The 14,185-nt window shown below is 39.9% G+C and overlaps 2 protein-coding genes across 4 annotated transcripts; one reads left to right on the top strand and one right to left on the bottom strand.

The window, feature by feature from the left end:
• The first annotated feature begins 906 nt into the window (after nt 1-906).
• On the top strand, nt 907-3,445 carry LOC131128113 (zinc finger protein 771-like). The gene is made up of 2 exons (XM_058070691.1): nt 907-1,191; nt 2,115-3,445. Exons 1-2 carry the CDS (start codon nt 1,014-1,016, stop codon nt 3,383-3,385), a joined length of 1,449 nt encoding a protein of 482 aa, XP_057926674.1. The 5' UTR covers nt 907-1,013; the 3' UTR covers nt 3,386-3,445.
• Nucleotides 3,446-6,328: 2,883 nt separating this feature from the next.
• LOC131128112 (zinc finger and SCAN domain-containing protein 12-like) lies at nt 6,329-14,113 on the bottom strand. 3 transcript variants are annotated; one of them, XM_058070690.1, is made up of 5 exons: nt 13,861-14,113; nt 13,035-13,256; nt 11,457-11,930; nt 9,746-9,969; nt 6,329-8,908 (listed from the first exon to the last, which is right to left on the bottom strand). In XM_058070690.1, exons 1-5 carry the CDS (start codon nt 13,958-13,960, stop codon nt 8,510-8,512), a joined length of 1,419 nt encoding a protein of 472 aa, XP_057926673.1. In that variant the 5' UTR covers nt 13,961-14,113; the 3' UTR covers nt 6,329-8,509. The 3 variants fall into 3 exon arrangements, 2 of the variants coding, with proteins under 2 accessions (XP_057926673.1, XP_057926672.1); XR_009129593.1 differs by lacking the exon at nt 6,329-8,908 and having other exon boundaries at nt 9,830-9,969; nt 10,283-11,930; XM_058070689.1 differs by lacking the exon at nt 6,329-8,908 and having other exon boundaries at nt 9,818-11,930.
• Nucleotides 14,114-14,185: the final 72 nt, after the last annotated feature.

The following is a 14,185-nucleotide window of genomic DNA, read 5'->3' as shown; positions in this document are numbered from 1 at the left end:
ACTTAATATTAACATGGACAAATTACATCATTTTAGTAGCATAAAGCTGAAATATGAAAGAAAAAATTGTTTTTTTTTTCAGGTTATAATGAGAAACAAACAAAACAATGAATAAAGTTCCCATTTTGGGAACATTTGGTTGTGGAAAAAGTTATGCTACAAGAATAAAGTCAAAATAACAGGAAAAATGGTAATTTTACGAGAATAACATCATAATATCATCAGGAAAAATAACCTCATTTTAGTGGCAGACTTTTTAAAAGTCATAATATTATGAGAAATGAGTTGTCATTGTTAGAATGTTAGGCTGCAGAAAAGGTTATAAAATCAAAAGTCAAAATATTAAGAGGAAAAAGTTCCAATTACAAGAATAACTTTGTAATATTATGATGAAAAATAGCATCATTTTAGTTGCATAAAGGTGAAATTTTATTTTATATATTATTCTTATCATTACTGCATCGAATTATTATTATTAATAACAATGATATACAATAATTAAATAAACAAATAATATTATTAATAAATAGTATTATTATTAATAACATTAATAATAATAATATTTTTAAATATATATATTTAAAAATATTATTATTATTATTTTTTATCAAGCCATTTGCCAATTTTCTTGGATACTGAATTTAGGATTTTCATGACTTTTTAATTATAATTATCAAAATTGAAATAAATAATATAATGAATGTATATAATATCACTTTTTAAATACAATTATTGAAATAAATCAACTTTTTGGTCATATTCTAATTTATCGAGCAGCACCTGTATACACTATGTACATAAAATACATATATTCACTTTGTCATATTGTTCCTCCTTTGTTTTGTCGGCTACTTAATCTCTTTACCGATATCACCGCAAGATGGCAGTAGTGTGACGTCACGGGTGCTTGTCTCGCGCAAAACCTCCGTCGAAGAAGAAAAAGGCGGAAGTTAGCAACGCTGCGAGACAAAGGGTGAAGGCGCCGAAGTGTAACCCGGTGAAAAACGTTGAAAATGTTGAAAGAGTTGGTGAAGGAGAGACTAATGGCGGCGGCTGATGAAATATTCGCGCTGTTTGAAAGAACGATAGCGTCCTACGAGGAGGAACTTTGTCGAACGAGAGAGGAGAAGGAGCGACATCGACGACAACTGGAAGCTGTTTGCAAGAACCAAATTGCTCTACAAACCAAAAGTATGTTCACCATCATTTCATGTTTACTACCTTCATTCCCTTGAAGGTTATCAAAATGTTCCCAAAATGTCAGTTTTTAGCTAGCGTCAGACCAAAACATTTGTTTTGTTTAGTAAACATGTCACGTGATCAAACTAGCAAAACAAGTCGTCGTGTCTTCAATTGGAATTGGAAATGTTTAATCAAAGCCTAGGACTAAGACTAACTTGTATAACACATAAGCATCTTTCTCGTCGCTTTTACGACCTGCCAACGAAACCGATGGCAGCCATGTTGATTTTCCCAGTCAACCAATAGGAAGACGACTCGGTCGGGGGTCTTGTGGCGGAAGTTCTTTCCGTCCTGAAGTTCTCAAAAGTATTACCTATTATAACTTTAGAGCAATAAAGTCAAAGTATGAAGAAAATAAAGTTTAAATCGAAGAAAAAATCTTAATTTTACAAAAAACGTCATAATACGAGGAAAACATAATGCTCAGTTGATATAAAACATAAATGTTACGATGTTATGATATAAAACATAATGTTGATATGTTAAAGAAAAAAATGGAATATTATGTCATAATTACGAGAATAAAATTGACAAGAAGAAAAAGAAACAGCAAAAAATGGGGGGAAAACAGCTATAATTTTACAAAAATAAAGTCAAAATGTTTAAAGAAAATAAAAAAAGTTTACATTTTTTATTAGAATAATGTAATATTATGAGTACAAATGATGTCATTGTAGTAGCATATAACATGTATTTTCTTTAAAGTTGTCATATTATGAGAAACAAAGGTTGTGGGGGGGGGGGTTAAATTAAAATTAACAAATGAAAATTAACAAATATTATATTATTATATTATATTAAGCAATTAGCATGACAACACCAGTTCCTTCGACTACGAGTCTTAATGTGTTTGTGTTGCTTGTGTCCTGCAGACGTTCAGCATCTGATTGGTTGTCAGGAAGAACGTCAGCAACGAGGCGGTATCTCCACTCCAAAGCAGCCTCCCCACGTTAAAGAGGAAGAGGACGAACTATGGACAACTCAGGAGGGAGAACGTCTTCAAGGGGAGGAGGAGTCTGATCTCACCAAGTTGCCTCTGACTCTTTTGTCCGAGAAGACTCAAGACTATGAAGACAAAACGCCTGAGTCATCACGTTGGTTTTATGCTTCAGACGTCCGGAAAAAACGCCCCCCTCAGCCACAGGCTCCACGGCCCCCGTACTTTAAAGAAGAAGACGAGGAACTCCGAATCACTGAGGATGGAGAATGCCTTCTCAGGTCGGAGGAGGCTGATCTCACTGTCGTCACTGTGAAGATTGAAGACCACGAAGACAAACCACCTGAGTCCTCACAGCTTCATCACAGTCCAAGTGAGGAGAACAGAGGGGCGGAGCCACAACACATGACAACAGAAGCTGATGGAGACCACCGTGGAGGATCACAATCACACAACCTCTTAGCTCCGCTATCAGATAGCGACGACGTAACGTCACACTCTCCAAAGGATGAAGACGGGTACGACATCCAAGAGCCTTTGAGCAGCGATACGGACGGTGAAGATGATATGAGGACTCACACCGACAACAAAGACTCTGAATGCTCTGAGAAGAAGACGGATAAAAAAAGTGTGACCTGCTCCGTTTGCGCTAAAAGCTTTTCTGTTAAGAGTGACTTTTCTCGACACATGAGAACGCACACAGGAGAAAAACCTTTCAGTTGCTCAGTTTGCGGGGATAAATTTGCCCTCAGGTCCACTTTGAAGAGACACATGACGACGCACACGGGGGAAAAATCCTTCACTTGCTCAGTTTGTGGCGATAAATTTGCTCTGGGGTCCACTTTGAAGAGACACATGACCACGCACACGGGAGAGAAACCTTTCCTTTGCTCGGTTTGTGGGGATAAGTTTGCTCAGCGCTCCACTTTGAAGACGCACATGACGACTCACACCGGAGAGAAACCCTTTTGTTGCTCAGTTTGCGGCGAAAGATTCTCTCGCAAGCCGTATTTTATGAGGCACATGAGAACACACACCGGCGATAAACCCTTTAGTTGCTCCGTTTGCGAGAAAAGATTCTCTGAGAAAAGTAATATGGTATCGCACATGAGGACTCACACGGGAGAGAAACCTTTCAGCTGCTCAATTTGTGGTGATACATTTTCATGGAAGTCCTCTTTAAAAAGTCACTTGCAGAGTCACTGAGGGTTTACGTGTTCCAGCATGTTGCTTCTTTTGGCGTCATGTTAACAAAATAAATACATTATAATCTCTTATTTCCTGTTCAATTGTGCTCATTTTTAAAAGTTCCCAATTGCTAACATGTTATTGAGTTATTTTGTTGTGATGAAGTTATGGCCAATTTTAAATTAATTAACAATAATCGATCATTCTAAACGTATTTAAAAAGTTTTTACTCCCTTTTTGTCTCTCTTCTGGGTTATGTTTTTCCTGCTACGGCAGCCAATAGCAACCTTTCTTACTGGATTCTCATGATAACAATCAATATGGTGGTGACCAAGATGGCCGACTGAGTGAAACATGGCTGAGCTCTGGATCACTCAAAAGGGAGCTTGTCTTCTCGGGTTGGAGGAGGCTGATCTCACCAAGTTGCCACTGACTGTTGTCTGCATGAAGACCGAAGACCATGAAGACAAACCACCAGAGTCCTCACAGCTTCATCACAGTCCAAGTGAGGAGAACAGAGGGGCGGAGCCTCCGAGCAGCATCTCACCACAACACATGACAACAGAAGCTGATGGAGACCACTGTGGAGGATCACAAGCAGACAACCTCTTAGCTCCGCTATCAGATAGCGACGACATAACGTCACACATCTCCTGAGGATGAAGACAGGGGGGGACACCCAAGAACCTTTGAGACCAGAGAAGACGAGGAACAAACGTTTCATTTGCTCAGTTTGTGTTAAAGCTTTTCTTCTCATTTGACTCACACACAGGAGAAAAACCTTTTAGTTGCTCAATTTGCGAGCAGATTCTCTCAAAATGCGAGTATGATATCACACATGCGAAGGCACAGTGGAGTAAAACCCTTTAGTTGCTTTACTTTTCTTATGGCAGCAGTTTGACTCATCACATGCTGAAACACACAAGAGGAAAAACCGTTTGCTTGTTCTGTTTGTTGCCAAAGATTCCCTCAAAAGAGTAATCTAACGTTACAAATGAGATCACACACAGGAGAAAAACCTTTTGCTTGTTCTGTTTGTGGTCAAACATTCTCACAGAAGTGTACTCTGGTATTGCACATGGGAACAAACACTCGGGGGAAAAACCTTTCACTTGCTCAAGTTGTGATTCACTCGACTCGATAGTGTGATAATACACATGAGAACGCACACAGGAGAAAAACCTTTTGCTTGTTCTGTTTGTGGTCGAAGATTCTCTCAAAAGTTGACTCTGGTATGACACGCGAGAGCGCACATTGGAGAAAAACCATTCGGTTGCTCAGTTTGTGGTCAAAGATTCTCTCAAAATACAAGTTTGCTATCTCACATGAGAATGCAGACAGGAGAAAAACCTTTTAGTTGCTCAGTTTGTGGTCAAAAATTCTCTGATAATTGGAACGATGGTATAACACATGAGAACGCACACAGGAGAAGTTTGCGGTAAAAGATTCTTCAAGAAAGATACCATGTTAAGACACACAATCATGCACACGGGGGGAAAACCTTTCAGCTGCTCAGTTTGTGGTAACAGTTATCCACATAAGAAGAGTTTGACCATACACATGCAGACACACAACAGCAAATAAAGACTCCAGTTTGTGCTAAATGGTTATCGTTGTTATGTCACCCGTGAGAAGTCACCTAGAAAGCCGAAGTGTGTGATACCAGATTCCGTCATAAGCTAGTAGGCTGTGTCTAGCTATGAAAGTGCTGCTATGCCAATGTTAATGTTAATATGCTAACATTAGAATGTAAACATGCAGTATAATAGTTTTGTGTGTATATATATGTGTCTACCCATGAAAATAGTTTAAAATGCTAATATGCTAATGTTAGCATGCTAGCAATGCCAATGTGGTAAATTAGCATGTAAACATGTAGCATGTGTCTAACCATGAAAATGGATAAAAATGCTAATTTTACATTAGCATGACAGTGCTAAGCCTTTACATAAGTGTCTACATATGAAAATGGATAAAAATGCTAATCTTACATTAGCATGATAGTGCTAAGCCTTTACATAACTGTCTAATGGTGTGCAGCCAATCAGGACACAGAAGACAATGGGCATTTGTTGATATGATGCACACAGCAATGAACAAATTGCTGCTTTGTCTCCTTCCTGAATGCATAGAAACAAGAAAGATGTGCGTTTATGTGGATGATGGGCAAAATTCACCCAAAATTACAGTTTTCCTTGAACTCACCTTTATCTAAATCAGGGTTTGACTCCAAGTCCTTCTTGTACTTTGACTAAGTGCCCGTCTGAATGAGGCGTGAGTGTAATGAGTCGTGAATTAATGAAGATAAGGGAACATTCAGGTTTGAGATTTAGGTTTAACTTTATTTGAACAAAAAGGGAAAAAAAAAACTGGCCACCAAACAATACCACCGACTAGTCAAGTTCTTTAGGACTTTGGGACATGTGGAATTATGAAAGGAAGCAATTCAATGTAAACTGTATGCATGTTTAAAAGAAATGAAACCATAACCGTACAAACACTTTCAATGAAAAACGCATGCATTATATAATAGAGATCATTGAAATATGAAAACAGACATCATCCAAACATAAATCCCATCATAATGACTTGCTCAAAGTTAATTTACCATTCTTTATTTATGACTCATTATGATTTATGTATAGGTCTGCTATATGATATATTTATATGATATATGATATACAAAGGCATTTAGAAAGGAACATCTGGAACATTATTAAACTTATTTCTACACATACAGATAAGCTTCATGTTTGAGCTATTTCTATATGAAGAGCTTGCAACCAAAAGGCGCTAAATCCATTTTGACTGATTTCGAGAATATCAATGATTTTTTAATTACGCACATATCAATCTATTTGGTCATCAAGTCTATATTGCAATTGAAAGAGCTATCAATATAGGTCATAAAAATGCATGCTATATATGTATTTTATATAGTATATATTTTTTAAAAAAAAATTCTCGGATTTAGCGCCTTTTGGCTGAAATAAATTTGAAGTCACCTTTAACTTCTTCAATGGCATTGTTGTAAAAGAATGTAAGGTGCTTTAATGTGCTATGCTAATAAAACAATTACAACACAGAAGCCATTCTCAACATACAATACACCCCCCCCCACCCACACACACACACACACACTCGTTCACCTTCACACATTACATACACAAAATGTTATAACCTACCACTAGTATGTACATTGTTACTGATAAATTTTTTGTTAAGATATTATAGCACACATTAACATCATCCACATTCCATGATGATCAGCTTTAACACAACTCAACATACCCAATTACCCTTATATTATATTAAGACAATGGTACAAGACATGTCATACATTGCGGGTGCATTCAACCTGTAGGCTGCAGTAGAGCGACACATGAAAAATAACAATTTGCAGACAATAATAAAATTTTTTATTAAAAGCAGTGCTCATATTTGCCTGCACCATGAAGGTGACAGTGACAAAAATCATCTCATTACAAACTCTTTACATTGTATGTTTTTCGGATATATCGGATTCAATTGTTCCCACTGGTTTTGTCCGATATAAGCGAAATCCGTTATATGCGTATACCGGAAAATGTCCGTTTTACGCATATATCGGATTTATATCCGGTATATGCGTAAATCGGATTTTATCCGTTATAAAAAGGCACTTCCTTGACTATGTTTCCAATGTACCTGGACGCGCAGGCAACGCTGCAAACGCTGCAAACGCTGCAAACGACGTCGTATAGCGGCCTGTCACGATTCGGCGAATCGGAGCGCCACGATGCGGCCATCCGATATATGCCAGGGAAATTGAATGGAAATGCATTGGAACGGGACTGGAGATTTTTATCCAAAATAGGCGAAATCCGTTATAAAAAAATCTGATATATGCAATGAATTTTTATTGGAAATGCATTACAGAAAAATTGGTTCTTTTTTTATCTGTCCGTTGTGAGCGAATTGCCGATATATCCGAGTCCGATATATCCGAGGTTTACTGTACAAGTAAAATAATGTTTCTCATGAAAGTTGGAGGTGTCAAGGTAGAGACATGCCTTTTATGGCGTAAAAAAAAAAACTTCCATGTTACAGAATACTGTAAAAACACAACAAGATAACATACTGTAACTATCATACGTGTACATGTAAAAGTACACTAAAATGAATTAAAGCTTGAACTATTCATTTTCATTCATCATATTGAACAATAGTTGCTTCATCTTCCTCATCGCTGTCAACTCCTTCACGGTCATCATGGTATGTGCGTGGACCTGTGGCCACTGGAGGGATGTTCTCGATATTGATGCCTATACCGCTAGCGATCATTTCCGTTTTCTGTCTGTTTTGCTGGTTTAACGCAGCTCTCAAGTTTCAGAATGGTGGGTACGACCGCTGACCGTTTTCTGCCCCTCTTCAAAATGCTGTGTTTCTCTCCCTGCGCTGAATAAAAATTGCATTGACATTGACATTTCCTGTCGTTGGGTCAATTTTGAGGTGCTTTGCTTGAAGTCGTATGCCTGCCAATCTTGGTTGTGCACGTATACTCGACCGAATTTGGCAAATTCTGTCAAATACTCTGAAGGAAGAAAGATGTTCTCGATGCGTCGGAGTCTTTTTTTTTTCCACCCTGCCAAAGGCTCGATGAGCAGGCATATATATACGAGTGTCCCCGTCACTGGGAACACATGCTCCATCTCAACCTTGTGTTCCACAGAAAGCTTTGTTAGAACACCAAGAACAGTACTATTTTTATTGCGGCCGACACAAGAGTCGCTAAACAGCACTTTCTTAATTGCGTGATCTTCTGATAGCCTTCATATCGAGGAAGTTGTGCAGCGCGCTGGCCTCTTGATTAGCTCCTCGTGCCATTTCCTGTTCACGCCAGGAATAGAAGTGGATATCTTGTGGATGTTGTGTTCCTGGCACATCTTGTTCTCCACTTGGCTTATGTTCAATAATACCGAGAACATACATCCACAGCTGGCGTGCATAGTAAGCCTCACCGAGCGGTGTTTTGGGGAGTGTTTGATTTTGCACGAGATCAAAGGACACCATGATGGTCCCATGAGCTCATAAAACTTCCTGGCCCGACACCGGTGAACCATGAGCTCTGTGATGAGCACCCTTTTCTTGATATTATCTGTCTCACTGGAGATCTTGGCCTTTTGTAGGACTGCCAAAGCCCAGGTTGAAGTTGTTGACAAAGACTCGCCAGTATGTTGTGTATGAAGCCTGGTGATCTGGATGTTCCTCATTATACAGCTCTGACATTCGATGGATGCTTAGCGAAGAGGGCAGATACCGCTTGTCCCGTCCGTAATGTGAAGCACAGCATCGAAATGACTTGATGTGAGCTTTGATCAAGACGTTCACTTCCTTAGCTCGGAAATTTTCTCTTGCGCCGCCTCTCTGTTCTGGTCGCGGATGACTGTTGTTTGCCCAGGCAAACTTCATGATGTTGCCGACCCGTTTCCTCCCGAGAGCAAAGATGCTGTGAAAGGTGGCGGAACAAACTTCAACCTTTTCCCCACTTTGTGTCGTTATCTGTAATGAAAAAAGGAAAGAGTAAGCGAAAGAGAAACGGAAAGTAATAATTAGTGCAATGATGAAAATTTTGACATCTATGATAATAATAACAAAACAAACAAACATGGGCGGCACGGTGGTCTAGGGGTTAGCGCACAGACCTCACAGCTAGGAGACCAGGGTTCAATTCCACCCTCGGGCATCTCTGTGTGGAGTTTGCATGTTCTACCCGTGCATGTGTGGGTTTTCTCCGGGTATTCCGGTTTCCTCCCAGATTCCAAAAACATGCTAGGTTAATTAGCGACTCCAAATTGTCCATAGGTATGAATGTGAGTGTGAATGGTTGTTTGTCTATGTGTGCCCTGTGATTGGCTGGCCACCAGTCCAGGGTGTACCCCGCCTTACGCCCGAAGACAGCTGGGATAGGCTCTAGCACCCCCCGCGACCCTCGTGAGGTAGAAAATGAATGAATGAATCAACAAACATGACAATAAAACAAAAAGTTTACAAAAAATATAAAACTTTTATTAGAAAATTAACTCCCCCCCCCAAAAAAAAAAAACTTAAAAACTTTTTGACTGCTACTGGGAAATGTTAAATTTGATTGCCATACAGACCCTCCTGAAAAAATTTTTTTTTTGTTTTTGTTCAATGTAAGCAGCATAAGTTTATGAGAATAACAAAGGAAAAAAAATAAAGAAATGTGCTTCTTGGCATGGGAAAGTGTTAAAAGTTTTTTGACACCATCACCTCAAAAATATAGAACTGAGAGATCCATTCAAGCTTGATAGTGGATTTTAAAAATGGCTATTTTTTTCCACATTTCACCAAACAATCTAATATTTTGATACTTACATAGAAAGTGGGAGAGTAGTTCCGCTCTCTTTTGACCTGGTTGGATGCTCGGCGACGAACGACTGGGCTGAGAATGATATGAGCAGCAACAAAAGCATCTTGCCGCTCTTTATCCGAGTTATGGTAGAGGGCTTCGAAGATGTCATCAATATCACCCCGGTTGAGGCTTTTGGCTTTGCAGAAACTATGTAGTTGATGATGGCAAATGATGGCTGGACGTTTACCTGCATTAGGAGAAAACATGTAAACAAATTCTTAACATTGTAAAAAAAAAAAAAGAAAGAAAAATGTAATGTACATAAAGCATGACTCTGTCGCAAAATAAAATGCTAACAATTATCAATATGATATGATAATGCTATCACAATTTACTCCAAATTTGGAAAGCCAAATGACAAGTGCATTAATTTCAACAATAGAAAATTAAACATCCAAGAATATCCCTTATTTTCATGTTCACATCAACATACAGCTAACATTCTAGCTAACACCAAATGGCACACATGGGACTGAATCAAACACAAAATGTCAACTCACCTTCACCGCTATTTGATCCCCTTTTAGCCTTGTTTTTCTTCCATTCTCCTTCATTCTTCTGTCTTTTCCTTGGGTTATTTGTTATATCAGCTAGCTCATTCGTGGTAAAACTGCACTAGGATTGTATACTAAATTGCAGTATTTTTGCGACTTCGTATTTCGATCAAAATGTACACAAACAAAAACAGGATGCGCACTGATACTGGCTTTCTGTATGTTCAGTGCCAATTGTATTCTTCTCTCTGATTGGTCAGATTATCAATAGATGGGAAACTTGGGCCAATCAGAAGAAAGAATAAAGAAAGGGATTTAGCGCCTTTTGGTTGAAAGCATAAATTTCATATCACTTTTTTTTCATATTTTTTCAAAATGATTTCAAGACCAAAATATGTGATTAAACTCATGAAAAATAAGCAACTTAGTGAAAATTGGATTTAGCGCCTTTTGGTTGCAAGCTCTTCATATGTCTATTTAAATATATATATTTTACCCCATGCATTACTACTCTGTTATAAATTCATATCTGTTATAACCGTATCATCCTCATCATGATTGACAGCAGACATCCTGTGTGTTCTCATGTGTCGATACAAAGACGAACTCAGAGCAAATGTATCGCCGCACACGGAGCAGCTAACGGGTTTGTCTTCCGTGTGCGTCCTCATATGGGATATTAAATGTACTTTGCTGGTGAAGTTTTGACCACAGTCTGAACAACTATAGTAGGTTTCTACCGAGTGTGTTCCCTTTTCGTCCGAGTGCGTTCTCATGTGCGAGCGCATGTTTGCCTTTTGAGCAAAGCTTTTATGGCAACACGAGCAAATAAAAGGTTTTTCCCCAGTGTGGCTTCTCATATGAATAGTTAAAGTCGTGGCACGAGAAAATGCGTCGCCACAAACCGAGCAACTGAAAGGTCTTTCCCCGGTGTGTACTCTCATGTGATTTACCATGTCTACCTTCTGAGCAAAGCTTCTACCGCAGAATGAGCAGCTGAAAGGTTTTTCCCCGGTGTGCGTCCTCATATGAATTACCATAACTGCTTTTTTCGCAAAGCTCTTATCGCAGTACGAGCAACTAAAAGGTTTTTCTCCTGTGTGTGTTCTCATGTGCTCCGTCAAATAGCTTCTATAAATAAAGTTTTTAGCACAAACAGAGCAAGTGAAACGCTTTTTACCCCTTTTCTTTCCAGAGCGTTTTTTGTCGGTGTGAGTCCTCATATCACCCTCCCAGTCTGGATCGCTGCTCAAAGGTTCTTGGGTGACGTCTCGGTCTTCGTCCTCAGGAGAGTGTGACATTGTGTCGTCGCTATCTGATAGAGGAGCTGAGGGGTTTGTTTTGTTTGTTTGTGATCCTCCATCAGCTTCTGTTGTCATGTGTTGCGGTGAGATGCAGCTTCCTGCGTTCTCCTCATGATAATGAAGCTGTAAGGACTCAAGCGGTTTGTCTTCATGGTCTTCAGTCTTCACAGAGACACCAGTCAGTGGATCAGCCTCTTCCTCCCCTAGAAGATACTCTCCTTCCCGGGTGATCCAGAATTCCGCTTCTTCCTGTTTAATGTTGGAGTGTTGTGGATCCTCCTGTTTCAAAGTGGAGTTCCCCCACTGCGTCTGACAGAGATGTTCTTGATTGTCAATCAGCTGCTGGCAATCTGCAGAACATATACGAACGATTGTGGAATATGATCATTGAAGGTTTGTATTATGGTAATGGTAATGGTTTAATTTCATTTGAACATGCATCAGATTACAATTGAATGCATCCCATAATCAGTTCCCAGTTCCACATGTCCAAAAGGAGTAGGAAGAAGCAAAGCTTATTAAATCCTACCCCTCCATCTGGTACTTTTACAATCAGTAACTGTTACATTTGTTCACTTCCTGCTTTCCATAATAGAGTTTAAGGTTTTTTTTTTTAAATAATGCAACTGGTACCGAAGTACAAGGTGATATTAAAGTTAACAACAGCTGACACACACATGCAACCGCTTGGTCGGGGCTGCCCATTACAGTCATCCCCCCGTTTATTGTGGCTAATCGGTGGTTCTAGACCTGACCACAAATTTCCACAAAGTAGGATTTAATATGAATAAACTAAATATGTTCATAATTAGGGGGCGGCACGGTGGTCTAGGGGTTAGCGCACAGACCTCACAGCTAGGAGACCAGGGTTCAATTCCACCCTCGGGCATCTCTGTGTGGAGTTCGCATGTTCCCCCTGTGCATGCGTGGGTTTTCTCCGGGTACTCCGGTTTCCTCCCACATTCCAAAAACATGCTAGGTTAATTAGCGACTCCAAATTGTCCATAGGTATGAATGTGAGTGTGAATGGTTGTTTGTCTATATGTGCCCTGTGATTGGCTGGCCACCAGTCCAGGGTGTACCCCACCTTACGCCCAAAGACAGCTGGGATAGGCTCCAGCGACCCTCGTGAGGAAAAAGCGGTAGAAAATGAATGAATGAATGTTCATAATTAGAGCATCTTGACTTTTTAAAACAGTCCTTCCTCGCTACATCACGGTCCGAACACGAGTCTGATGCGGTGGTTCGGTGGTCATCAAAAAGTGCAAGTCGGCAAAATCAGCTTCAAGCTTTACATGGCTTTGTGCTGAGCCCTCTGCTCTTTACGCTGCTGAGCCACGACTATGTGCGGAAATCCAGTACGAACCACATCATGACTAAAGAGAGCATCAATATCATCATCATGACCCCCCCCCCCCCCCACTATGGACTATGATGAAGCCGTTAGGACTCACCTGGTTTGTCTTCATGATCTTCAGTCTTCACAGAGACACCAGTCAGTGGCGACTTACTGAGATCAGACTCCTCCCGCCTTGGAAAACCCTCCTGAGTGATCTGTAGTTCCTCTTCTTCTTCTTTAACAAACGGGGGCTGTGGATCCTCCTGCTTTATAGTGGACACCCCCCACAACGGCTGAGTGGGACGTTGTTCTTGATGACCAATCAGCTGCTGGAGGTCTGCAGGACACAAAGGTATTCAGACTGATGGCAAAGGCACAAAAGCTTTCTCTCTTTGTTGAGTTGCATTAGCGTCTTCAAAGATCCTGAAAACACCTAATAGTCCTCATATACATGTGGATATATAAAGAAAATCAATAATAAAAAAATATATACAAATATTCATATTCTTCTTCCATTTGCTCTCCCAAGCTGGTGAGTATTCATATTTTGTATTATTATTGATTGTTTATACATCCATAGTACTTCCTTGTAATGTTGTCATTCCCGTCCATAATACTGATGCACATTTGCACCCGGAAGTGATGCGTAAGGCCTCCGGGTCACGTGATTGAAACCCAGCAACGTTACCCCCTTTTGACATAGCTGATACTTTTTTACAACAGACAAATATGTTTAATCTTTATCGTGTTTATGAAATGATTTGGGACTTCTAGCGGAACAAGACACTTAAAGCCGTGTAAGGAAATGAACATTGTCATTAGCAAAACATGAGTTGAGCTAGCTGCCACAATTGGACGAAACCCGTTCATGCAGTCTCATTGACTCCCGATATTCAACACAGAAAGTGTGTTAGATGTTTAAATACAACATGTAAACATACCTTGACTATGTAGCACAATGTGAGTGGCGTAAATATCGGGTTGTTGCTGTCGCTCCTTTTCCTCTCTTGTTCGAGAAAGTTCCTTCCCGCCCGACGCCATCGTTCTTTCAAAAAAATGCAAAGAAATGTCGTCAGCCGTCGCAATTATTCATTTTAATCAACTATTCCACGGATTTGGATGTTGCTCCATTAGATTGCTTCGTCACCGTCACCATTCGCTCCGTGTCGTCTGACTGCTGCATTAACTTCCGCCTTTTGTTCTTCTTCTTCGTCTTCTTTCTGTTTATCGACGGCTGGCACGTGCATTATCGCCGCTTATTGGACT

Source organism: Doryrhamphus excisus, chromosome 4, assembly GCF_030265055.1.
Source record: "Doryrhamphus excisus isolate RoL2022-K1 chromosome 4, RoL_Dexc_1.0, whole genome shotgun sequence".
In the NCBI taxonomy this organism is placed as follows: Eukaryota; Metazoa; Chordata; class Actinopteri; order Syngnathiformes; family Syngnathidae; genus Doryrhamphus; species Doryrhamphus excisus.
Note: the sequence above shows the minus strand (reverse complement) of the source record. Positions and strands in the feature narration are given on the sequence as shown.